Source organism: Ammospiza nelsoni, chromosome 5 (genome assembly GCF_027579445.1).
Source record: "Ammospiza nelsoni isolate bAmmNel1 chromosome 5, bAmmNel1.pri, whole genome shotgun sequence".
Classification (NCBI taxonomy): Eukaryota; Metazoa; Chordata; class Aves; order Passeriformes; family Passerellidae; genus Ammospiza; species Ammospiza nelsoni.
Window position 1 is genome coordinate 46501058 of NC_080637.1, and position 12414 is coordinate 46513471.

General features: G+C 35.4%; 1 protein-coding gene across 2 annotated transcripts in view; it reads left to right on the forward strand.

The window, feature by feature from the left end:
* Positions 1 to 12414, forward strand: part of SCYL2 (SCY1 like pseudokinase 2) — a 34430-nt gene that overhangs the window by 2372 nt on the left and 19644 nt on the right. Inside the window, exons 2-7 of one of the 2 annotated variants that reach the window (XM_059471877.1) lie at positions 1526 to 1729; positions 5662 to 5819; positions 9646 to 9790; positions 10425 to 10574; positions 11191 to 11412; positions 12247 to 12363. In XM_059471877.1, coding sequence (XP_059327860.1) covers positions 1553 to 1729; positions 5662 to 5819; positions 9646 to 9790; positions 10425 to 10574; positions 11191 to 11412; positions 12247 to 12363 — 969 coding nt within the window. In that variant the 5' untranslated portion in view covers positions 1526 to 1552. Of the gene's footprint in view, positions 1 to 1525; positions 1730 to 5661; positions 5820 to 9645; positions 9791 to 10424; positions 10575 to 11190; positions 11413 to 12246; positions 12364 to 12414 lie in introns of those variants that run through there. The other variant, XM_059471878.1, reaches the window with a different exon arrangement.

The window sequence follows — 12414 nt, forward strand, 5'->3', positions numbered from 1 at the left end:
GCCTATAGATCCTTTTCAGAATAATCCATGATCCTTGTTTGTGCCTATTTATTAGATTGATAAAAAGTTTCTTCATACAGGGATATTAGCCAGTGTCTTTATAAAAGTTTGGTGTAGGGCCGCACAGTTAGGACTTGCATGTGTTTTTCCATATCATGAATCATAAAGTAAAATTAATTTCTTGTAATAATAAAATTTCAAATACTGAAATAAAATTACTTAATAAAGGAATTCTGTGTTTCCATAACTATTTCAAGGTGTGTTCTCAACAAAACACTAACTATATACCAAACAAGTTTGTAGTTATTCTTAAGATTGTCTTGTTGATTTCAGACACAGCCTCTCATATCTGAAGGGTCAAGATAGAGCAGCAGAGCTGTTCTACGTGCAGTGCTGCACTAAGATTTCCTTGGGGCTTGGCTAATACTGTTACACACAATTGCACTGGAGGGAGTTGTCCCATAACGCACGGAACTTTTTAAACAGTTTTGTTTAGTATGTTTATTCCCTCTTTTACATTTACAGACCTCTATTACAGGTCTGTCTTTGCAATTACAACCTAATCAGATTATTTGTCCTGGTTTGTAGTGGAATCAAATCTATAGTACCAGGGAGAGAAGGAGTGCATGTCCAGGTAACTTCAGTGTGGTTGATTTTGGTTAAGTTTGACTGAAGGATACAGATGTTTTTACATCTTACTTGAAAGAGAGACTGAAGAAATATCCCCAAGTGTTGCTTTTGAATATACTACACAACACTGATCCCAGGAAATAATTTCTTCTTGCATTCTCTTTTTCTTTGCTCACACAGATAAGGAAGCTGGATGTCTATATCTTTTTTTTTTCTGCTCTTTCTTTGCTGCCTTCATTCTTTCTTGTGTATACATTATCAGAGAAACAACAGCATAAATGGCTTTAGAACTTGTATCTGGCAGAATAGGCAAGTCAGATTTATTAAGAAAATATAGAAAACTCTGAAAGTCCACACTACAGGAGAAGATTAAGTAAATTGGAAGCTGCCATAGTCTTTTAGCTCTAAAATTTGAAAGGTGATGTGAAAAAAGCTTCCTTGCACAATTTTGGTAAAGCATAAAAAGATACTTTCTTGTTTCCTTCCCATGCACTTAAGTATTAAGCTCGTTAATCGTTGGATCATACAAATGGTAATGTCAACAGTCTGATGGGCAAAATACTGAATTTTGAGCTTGTATTTTGAAAAGCACTGCATAGGAAAGAATATTTCTGTTTTTTACTTGCTGTCTATATAGTACACTTCCATTATTTTGCTGGCCTGGGATCTTAAACAATCCTTCACCTCAGACAAATGAGTAATTCTGTGAGCACTGGAATTAAAGGAGTCTGTGTTCCTTCAGATTTGTTTTTCTGTTTGATGGATACTAATACACAGAGTGTGAAACTTTCCTGTCGGGGGATAGTTTACAAATCCTTTGCATTATTTGATTACAGTTTCCAATAAATGCTTGAATTGAGAAGACTGTGAAACCTTTGTTTTCTTATCTTTGTAGGATAAGCCTTTGGTGCAAACTGAAACCATGGAGTCCATGCTGAACAAGCTGAAGAGCACTGTCACAAAGGTGACGGCTGATGTCACCAGTGCAGTCATGGGAAATCCCGTCACCAGGGAATTCGATGTCGGGCGACACATTGCCAGTGGAGGTAATGGTCTTGCTTGGAAGATATTCCATGGAACTAAAAAATCAACAAAGCAGGTGAGTTATCAACTAAAGACCTGTGTTTATAAGCATTAGATGACAGATTGATTGGTAGCAGTTGGTAAGTGGCAGTTACAGTCTGACTGGACAGACTCATGTTAAGGGTAGTGAAATGACACAAAAAACTCAGTGCTATTTAAGTACTTTGTTCTCAGACATGTAAGTATTACTTGCTTTAAGTCTTTTGTCGGAGAAAGAAGTGGTTCTACATTCATAGCATACAATTTTGAACCAAGATCAAGAATTCATCCAAGTTAAAAGTGACCTGACAATAAGGTTACTTTACCATGGATTGGTTCCCCATTTTGTTGCAGCTGGAGCTTTTATTTTGGTAACAATTCTGAATTTTTACAGTTTAGAATAACCATGAAGTATGTCGTCATTTGTTGTCAGCAACCCACACTGTAGTTTTTTGCTCAGCTACCGTACAGAAATTGAGAACTTAGAAATGTTAAATTATGAGATACTGTAACAGGAAGGCATGGGATATAGGAGGAGGTTGTGAAGGAAGTCATGCTTTCGTGTGCTGCTTTCAGATCAGTATTGTTCCTTTTTAGTTTCCTTAAAGTATTAGGGTTTAGAGCACCAATACTCAAGCATTTGACTCATTTGAAATTACATGTATAAATTAATATAGGACTGTGACTTCATAGGAAGGTTTGTAAAAAACAGAGTTTAAGAATTATTATTACAGAAAATTATTTTGTTGCACTGGAGAAATGTGAAAAGTCTTTTTTCAAATTCAGGGAGAAAATACAAGTTTCAAAGTGTAAATGAAGTGTTAATAAATTATAGTCTTTAGTTAAAAGTAATGCTAAGAAATGTGAAGTCACTTAGACAATGCAACAGCTTGCTGCAAATACACCAAAAAGAAATGGACACAAAGGAATGTAGTTGGAAAATGTTTATACAATCTGTTAGATCATAGGCAAATAAACAGTAGCAAATAGATATATATAATAGATAGAATAAATAATCTGCAAAGAATGTGTGATCTGATTCTGTGACAGAGTCTGAACAATGTTTAATCAGGTACTTTTGCCATGTTTTCATTTTTTAGCTGGTGCAGAGCTCTGTGTGTCTTTTATTTTCTGATTTTAACCCAACATAGCTGTTCATTTGGGCTTTTTTTTTGGTCTTACTCGGCTATACACAGTAATAACATTAGAAGCATGGTAATTTTGATATATTTTATACAATCTATGGGGCCAGTAAGCATTTGACCTGTAGCAGGTATATATCCTTAAGGTCTAGAGAGTTACAGCAAGTTTCTTTCACTGTATAGTTGACAGAGTATATGTAACTAGTTTCCTGTCAATCACCTTTTTCAAGCCTTGAATGGGTGTTCTGATCAACAATTTTACAGAGTTTTAGTTCAGGTGCTCCATGTGGTCCTGCAATATATCTGTAAACCCTGACTAACATCCGTGCAGTTGCATGCCATCATTAGTAATTAAAAATACAGCAGCAGTTGTACTGCATGGAATTTTAGATGGCTGGTCTTCTGACATGCAGTTCCCATTAAGTATTAATATTACCAGTTAGGTAACACCATGTCAACATTCACTTTGCCATTGCAAAACAAATGGTGCAGCAATACAGGCTTATGGTATGTTGTATTGCAATATATGTTCTTTAACATTTTTTATTTCCCTCCCATGTACCTTCTGAATGTTCTTTGGGCTGGCTGTCATTTTCAAGGTGATAGCAGTCACTTTTGTGAAGTTGCACATATTTGCTGTATTACAAGTGTGTATATCTTAAGTTGAAGCTACAAGGTTTTTTTGCAGTGTGTATTGTAATCAGACAAGTAGGATGTAAGACCTTGTTGTTGTCACTTTACCACAACACAGTAGTTTAAGTCTTATAAGTCTAATAGACTTAATAGTTTAAGTCATTGTAGCCAGATAAAACAACTAAATTTGGAGGTTTTAATGTTACAGCAGTAGATCCCTGAAATCTTTGTTTTCAGGATTATTTTTGTTCCTGTTTTGAGTCAGTGGACAGTTACAAATATTCCATCTCTGGTGACAGTAAATATCTATAACTTTATTCTTCTTTTCTGAGTTCTGCCTGGTTTCTGCCTTGCTCCTTTTCTAGGATTTCTGAATGTTTATCTGTTATTATTTTTTTAATGTACCTTGTCTTTTCTTGCTTACTGTGTAGGTGACTTAGTAACAACCTAACAGAATGTGTGGAAATTACTTACCTGTGTGCATATGTTTGTCTGGTGCTATTTCATAGCTGATCTACTGCTGTTTGTCTGAAAGATTTATGAGTCACTCTGGTTATATATAGGTGTATAATTTCACAGTATGTATTTCAGCTCATCTTAGATATAACTTAGACTTTATGCACTTACACTTTTTTTTGGCACAATGTGGCACTTGTCCTTCTGCTTAGAAAGTGCAGTCATAAATAGATAGGGTAAGGTCACAAAGCACTTGCCAGCTCAGTTGTAAAGCTAGCAGAAATCAGAAGGTAAGTCCCAACAACAAGGCTACAGACAGTCAAGAGGGTCCTAATGGCCTTGAGTCAGCTGGTTAAGGGTCTGAAGCACAAATTGTGTTCTCCACTGCCAGGTGCGGGGAATTATGAGTTTAAACAAACCATGCAGGATTGCAGCAAGCACCAATAGAACTTACTTAGACCCATCAAAAAATATTCAAACCATAGCTGATTTAAATACTTTCTGATTCTTTTCACTTGTCATCAAACAGAAGTTTTTTCATAAGTGCAGTCTTAGTTTGAAATTTTGTTATTGTTCATGTACTGCTCAGTGCATTTCTTCCATCCCCTGTTATTGCTCTTCTCTGCCTTGTGTAAATGTTTGATCCATCACACATAAAAGCTGGAGCAGGGAGCAGATATGGATAGAGGCAGGAAATAGAGGTAGGAAAAGTGTACTTAGTTGAGTTAGTTACAAGTATTCACCTGCTAAGGGCTTAATGAAAATAGTTAAAAATCAATTTTTGTGTATTGGGCTGAATTTCATATTTTAGATAGCCTATTTCTGAAAGTTTATACGTTTTATTTAATTAATAATGAAGTTGTTCCTGTGAGATTTTAATTAGAGTAAGGATTATAAAATGTACAATAAAAGAGCATTGAGTTCCTCTTGGGACTGCAAACTGTATTTTCATATTATTTTCTACTGCTTTCTAACCTTTATTATTATTCATAATGCTGTTGTAGCAGCATATAAAAGTCTGTTTCATGATGAAAGGTTTTAATTCCTTGTTTTCATCAGTTGATAAATTTCGACATTAACAACTTCCCAGATGCTGATGTAATCTAATTTTTTATTTTATATCGACCTCTGTAATTTCAAAGTTTCATACAGATTTCTTAATTTTCTCCTGCTCTGGTTGCAGAAGTTGGAGAGGATTTCTCTGTTCTTAATGTTTTTGGTTTTTTCACATCTTTAAGCATTACAGAATTCTTAGTGTTTTATCATGTGAATGGTCTGATCAGATTAATAGACTACTGTGACTCCTTTGTCAGATTGTACTGGTTTGGAGCAGAACACTAAGACAGGACTTGATTTAATAAAGCAACACTTGATATATAGTCAGAATATTTTAACTGTTCATAGTAGATATAAATGCTTTGATCTACTTAAAATCAGGCTGATTTCTGACTGTGGATCTGCTGCTTTGTCACTGTGTAGGTAAGGGTTATAGTTTACTCATTACTGTTTATACAATAAAGGAACATTAGTACCTTAATTCAAAATGTCTGTTTCAGGATTTATCTACAGTAAGGTCTTCCATGACTGGGACTAAGAAAGAACAAGTCAGCTTCTTTGTTTGGTTATTGTATTGCTGGGATTGTACTGTTGATTGAAAAACTACATTTGTATATAATTGTGTGTAGGCTTAGATTTTGGCTGTGTTATATACTGAGAGAATTCTGTTGCTTATTTTCAGGAAGTGGCTGTTTTTGTCTTTGATAAGAAGCTAATAGACAAGTACCAAAAATTTGAAAAAGATCAGATTATTGATTCCTTAAAACGAGGTGTTCAACAGCTAACTAGGCTTCGACACCCTAGACTACTTACTGTACAGCATCCTTTAGAAGAGTCCAGGTAAGCTGTAGTAAAGTAGAGAACAGTTACTTTTAATCATTGTTTTGGTAGTGGATGTAAACTGTCTGGAACATTCAATACATACATTTGATCAGATTCAAGTTTAGTGTATTTATTCATATGACAAGGTATTCACCCTATCCCCATATTCCTCGCCCCCCACCACAGAATGTAGTTTGGGTGTGAATCAAATTAATAATCTGTTGCTTGATTTTAGTCCAGTTGCAGCTGTAAGGCTACACATGACCATTACAGCATGAAAATTTGGTGCTTTAATTAATTTTGCTTTCAAAGAATTCTCTTAAAATAGTTTTCTCTCAAAAACTTTTTCATACGTTTTGTTCCGTGTATGACATGTATGTAGTACATGTGAGATTAGAGGTTTTTGATAAATTGTATGTGTTGTAACTAAATATGTGTTGAAAAGGCCTTCAGGTGCCCATCAAGAAAGACAAAATTCAGCATGTTCTTCTAGTGCTTATTTGATTTATGAAAGGTTGGTCACTAGGAACAATAACTGGTTGTCTTACAGATTTATTGTTCAGCTGTAGGGATAACAGCACACTAAAATCTAACATAGAAAATCAAGCTTTTATGTTAAAATAGGAAGCTGATCCTGGTAATACCAAAGAAGATCATGGAGGTTTTAGGGTTTTTTCCCCAAAGAGGAAGGGGGTTGGACTAGATGATTTCCAGAAGTGATCCTATCCTAAGTAGCCTGATAAAGATTCATTCTATAATGTCCTTCCTTTCTGTGTTGACTTTTTCCAAATGCTTTCTAGAAGCTGAGAATACTGTAGGAATGCTTCATCTTTGCAATGCCTGCTCTGAGACAGGTTTATTGGATTGCACTTACGTATTCATATCTATCTTTCCTCCAGTGCTAAACACATTTCACATTAACAGGGGCTCAAAGCTGTCATAGCACCTGTGATCTAGGATATCCCTTACAATGGCCAAAAGAAAATCAGGTAGTTGAAGACAGCTCTCAGTACTCTACAACGGTAAATAAACTATTACATGCTGAATGGCCTAGAGTCATCTCAAATTATAGTGTATGCAAGTGAATCCCAGAGTATACCTCTGCCTTCTTCCTAAAATTGTCACAGCTTTCCAGTTGACTCAGCAGCTTTCCCCCTGAACTTTGCCTTTCAGAAGAAAACACCCAGATTGATACCTTTAAGAAAGCTTTGGTGGTGGTCTTGTGAGGTATTTAAACCTTTGGAGTAAAAGTAACAGTGTAGTCACATCAGAGTTGTTTGTTAGTCTTTAGTAATGCCTTACACCTTGCTTCTGCTGTCTTTGTTTCCATACTCAGCACACTCAGCTGCTGGTAGAAACGCCAGAAGCACAAAACCTGTACAGTTGCTGTTACTGGTGTAACAGTTTTTGGAGAAGATTAATAAAATAAAGGTTTATGTAGAATATATGTGTGTCTAACCTTGTGCAAGCATGCTGTAAGATTGCTTTAGGATTTCAGGTCTTTGCAGAGTGTCTGTTCTTGAAGAAATCTCTCATGGGTGTTCTAGCTAGACTGTACCTGATCTTTCTTTTTCTTCCTTTTTTCTTCTTTTGTGTTACCCAAAGTAGCGTACAGTTGTAATGAACTGCTTGCAGGTCACCCATTATATTCCTCCCTTATGATGCAAATAGATACTTGATGCACCTGGAGGGCTGAAGTAGATATGGAAAGAAAGGCCATACCTTTCTGACTCTAGTGTGTAGATAGCTTTTCTACTATTAATAGAATGTTTCTACTAGAAATTATTGGTATCCAACATAGTTATATTAAATATAAATGTACGTATTACATGTAATGATTTAAAACCTCTTAACATGCATTTTTTGAGTAACTCCTTATTTATACAAAATATGTAATATGAGTATGTTTATTTACAAATGGTCTTGAATTACATTAACAGCACTGGAAAGCATTGAAGAAAAGGATAAAAAAACAAATTGTGGGTTTACTCATAATATCATTCCTACCCTTTAAAAACAGTAGTAGTATGAATTGGCCCTTATAATTTACTAGAACATTGCATTTGTTACATTGTTCCCCTGTAGAAAGCATATGTATTTTTAGTTGTCACTTTTTATTTTTAAAATGTTTTTATCTTACTATTCTGACTTTCATGTTGATATTATTCAGGAAACTGTTAAGGCAGCTGCCTTATATGGCAGACATCACCTTCTGCAAAATTCTACTATTTAATTAGATTTACTGCATCCCTCCAATACTGTGCAATACTGTGGCTTGGGCCCTTTTTTTAATTACCTCCTAAAGTAAAAAATAAACAGCCATATTTTTATTCCCTCAAACCAGCAGTAATCAGAGAGTTTGTTATGAAAACCATGGAATAACTGTTCCCTTGGTATTTTCATCTGTGCCTTAACCAGTACTAAATGGATAAGCTCTATGGTAAAGCTGAAGTCAGACTGAAAAGAAAGTACTTTGTCTTTCTATGTTCTCATTTTGAGTTGTGTTTATAACAGAAACAAGTTTTATAACCCTAGCCATATTAATAGAAACATGAAAGGTATGTTATTATCAGAATGGGAGGGAGGAAACCAAGGAAAAATTTGTGACAGGTTGGCTGACACTTAGCATTCAAAGTATTTTACTTTTCACTTGTTTTTCTTCTAGAGAGGCAGTAGATAAAACTAAAGTCTGGATGGATAGTAAGACGTTTGCATGTTACAGTGGCCTTACTTCAAAGGTCAAGCTTGTTAATAATTGAAATACTAAAAAAATATGTGGTAGTTTCATGCTGAGACATGTCTTCTGATGTTTTTATGGAGTGATCAAAAAGTTAGGCTCTGTCTTCTTGCCTAGAACTTTAGATTAAAAAATGTCTTTGTTACTGTTTTTTTGTTTTCTGTTTTCTGTGTCCATACTGATGCAGTATTTAGTGTTCTCATGAATTAATGATCCTTAAAGCAAGTATGTGTGCTACCATCCATGTAGTGCTTTCTCAAAAGAATCCCTTTAAAACAATTAAGGAGTGAATTGCAATGGCTCTCCAGGGCCTCCACTGCTATGCAGAGCAGTGTGAAGAATGTGGATGTAAAGAATGACTCTCTCTGTGTTGCATGAAGCTTGGGAAATTGAGACATTTATTGGTTTCCAATATATAGGACCAATTCTGAAATTTTGACAGTGTTACAACCAGTCCTTATGTATGGAAGTTTGCTTCTTCTGTTTTCAAAAACAATTGACACAAAAATGCATAAGCAAGACCATTAATTTTTCATGAAGAAAATCAATAAAATAATTAGAGAACAGTCACTTCACATGCAAACTGCTGTTCATATAACAAGTGTATTTGTCTTTGTAGGTCTTCTCTGTCAGTTGTCAAAGTAAAAGAATATTCAGGTGCTCCCTTATATTAATTTAGTTTCTGATCATTGTCTGACCTCATTAAGTACTGCTTCAGTCAGGGATGTGTTGGTTTAAGGCATAGGTAGAAGTCTGATTTTACAAGTTTTAATAGCCATAAGAATTAGTTGATGAATTTGTCCTGGATCAGGACAAGGAAAGCATTATTAAAAAAAAAAAATTATGAGGCATTGTGTGAATTATTAGTGATTTATATGAATGTTAGAGAATAAAATATCCTAATTCTAGTAATTTTTTAATCTTCAGGCATTTATGTGTTTCTCTTTAGTATAATATTAAAATAATTCAAAACCTGAAATATAATATGGCTTTTGGTAGCACCAGGTGCTTTGGCAATATAGTTGATATTTGTATGGTTCTTTATTTGCAGTCAAGAGATATATTACATTTATGTACAAGAAATTTTTTAATGCATTTCCTATACAGGGATTGCTTGGCATTTTGTACAGAACCAGTCTGTGCAAGTTTAGCTAATGTTCTTGGCAGCTGGGACAACCTACCTTCTCCTTTACCATCAGACATTAAAGAATACAAACTTTATGACGTGGAGACCAAATATGGTTTGCTTCAGGTATGGTACAGGTTGTCTTTATAATTTTTTTCTTCTTTTAATATTAATGATTTTTTTAAATGAAGTCAGTACACTGCCAAAGTTTTGTCTGCCTATATAAATCAAGTAATAGTGAGGTGAGGTAATAGTGCCCTGATCTCTCTAAGTGTAAAAGAGGGTAAACACTAGAAGCTCTAAGGTGCTACACTTTTTTTTATTGTTCTGACATGTAAAATAGAAACTTCAATTAATTTTTATTTAGCATGTAAATGTCTATGCTACAACTGTTTCTGTGAATCTTTCCTTTACGTTCTGTGAAGAACCATTAGCTCCCAAGGGTTTTTTTGGTGAATATATTGACCAGCTTCATAAAGCATTTTTGTTCTTCTGAGATGGTGTGGCCTGAGAGGAGAGGGGAATGCACCACCACACTTATGCTGTGATAGTTAATTAACACTAGTAATCTCACCTGTTGATTACCCATCTGTGTTTAATTTCCTTCATGCATAATTTTTAAGGCATAGACTAAAATATGAAAAATTGTTTCTTAGTTAACTAAGGAATTTAACTATGACCATAAGAACAGAATTTTGTAAATGTCTTACAGAATGTTTGGGGAAATATTTAACCTGAAATAATGATCTTTTATGAACAGGTTTCTGAAGGTTTGTCATTTTTGCATAGCAGTGTCAAAATGGTCCATGGAAATATTACTCCTGAAAATATAATCTTGAATAAGAGTGGAGCATGGAAAATAATGGGCTTTGATTTTTGTATCCAATCAACAAATCCATCTGAACAGGAGGTAGGAATCTTTATCTTTATCATCATTCAGTTTCACATTCAGGTCTTTGCCTGAAACCAGTTTCATGATTTTGCATTCCAGTACATAGCCATTTATTTAATATTCACCTCTGTATTTTGTTGGCCCGAAGTTAGAACATATGGCACAGGTCTGGATTGAAGTGCTGCATTTGGTAGTCTCAGAAAAAGAGCCTGAGTGAGCTCAGTGGGGTCACAGTAGACTAGTGCTGGTTTCAAACAGAGGCTGGAGCCTGTGCCACTTCTGCTCCCCTTTATGTTGGATGACTTGCAAGCCTAACTTAGTGTGTTCCACTTACTCAGTGCCTGGCTGCTACCTTTGAAAATTAATTCCATCATATCTCATGTTTCCTCATTACAGCAGTGCTTTGATTTTACATTACACTTCCCAGCTCTAATATTCAGATAAAACTGCATCAGGGAATCACTCTAAGCTAGACAGAGAATCTTTACAGTTTTGCCTTACTGTGTTGCTGTTTGATTCATAATTGAATTTGAGTGGCTTAATTATTTTTCGCTGCTTGAATTTCTTTTTGAAAATGGTCTTTAAAAATCCTTGATAAATGTACTTTGTTTTGCTTCTCATACTTCTCTTGTAGCCAAAGTTCCCTTGTAAGGAATGGGATCCAAACTTGCCATCCTTGTGTCTTCCAAATCCTGAGTATCTGGCGCCAGAATATATTCTCTCTGTGAGCTGTGAGACAGCCAGTGATATGTACTCTCTGGGAGCTGTTATGTATGCGGTGTTTAATAAAGGGAAGCCAATTTTTGAGGTCAACAAGCAAGATATTTATAAAAGCTTTAGTAGACAGCTGGACCAGGTATTTGTTCTTTTTATGGTTATTGTTTATTGATTTTCATATTTGAAAAGTTACTACTGTAAAATAGATTTGAATATTGAGAACACTATCAGTGCTCCAACATAAACCATCTGACAATGGTATCTTACCCTGCATACATATAACAAGGAAAAACATCATAGCAAAATATGAGAAATAAAAATATGTTTAGAGGAGGTTACATGTACCAACTTTATAAACTAAAAATTGCATTTTTCACCTAATTTCTCGGTAAACCTGTTGAATGTGGTTTTGTGAAATAATGCTTACCTGTTGGGATGAACAGTATGAAACACCTGGCACCAAATTGCCTGTGTAGGACCACTGTAGAGGGCTGGGTTTAGCGTGATTTGATCACTTGACATGGCAGTTGGTGTCCACTTAGCTATCACCATTTCACATTCTTTGTGGACTGTGAGAATTAACAGAGGACAGCATCACAGTTAATTGGATCAGCTAACATAATGTCTGCTCATATGCAGGTTTCCTTTGTTGTAAGTGCTTTGGGTGCCCACTGCCGCACAGTGTGTACTGTGTTTTAATGTGTATAGACAACACCTCAGATAATGACATTTGCCTGTTTAAAATATTGTGTTTGTTCTCTGATAACCTGAACTACAGTGGGAAGTTTTAAAAACAGAGATGGGACCTGAAACAGGTAGGCTCTTGGGAAACAGAGGAGACTGTGAGCAAGAAGAGAGGGATATCAAATGCATGGATAGAGAAACCATCAAGAGAACAAATGTTGTATATTGGAAGTAGTTACATGCAGAGTTTTCTGACTTCATGGTGTTCATGCTTGAATTATTTCCACAGCTGAGCCGTTTAAGCTCCAGTACTCTTGAGAACATACCCGAGGAGGTGCGTGAGCACGTAAAGCTCCTCCTAAACGTAGCTCCAGCAGTCAGACCAGACGCTGATCAAATGACTAAGGTCAGTCCATGGAAAATACAGCAGCCATAGGAAAGAGAGAAATTACTGTTT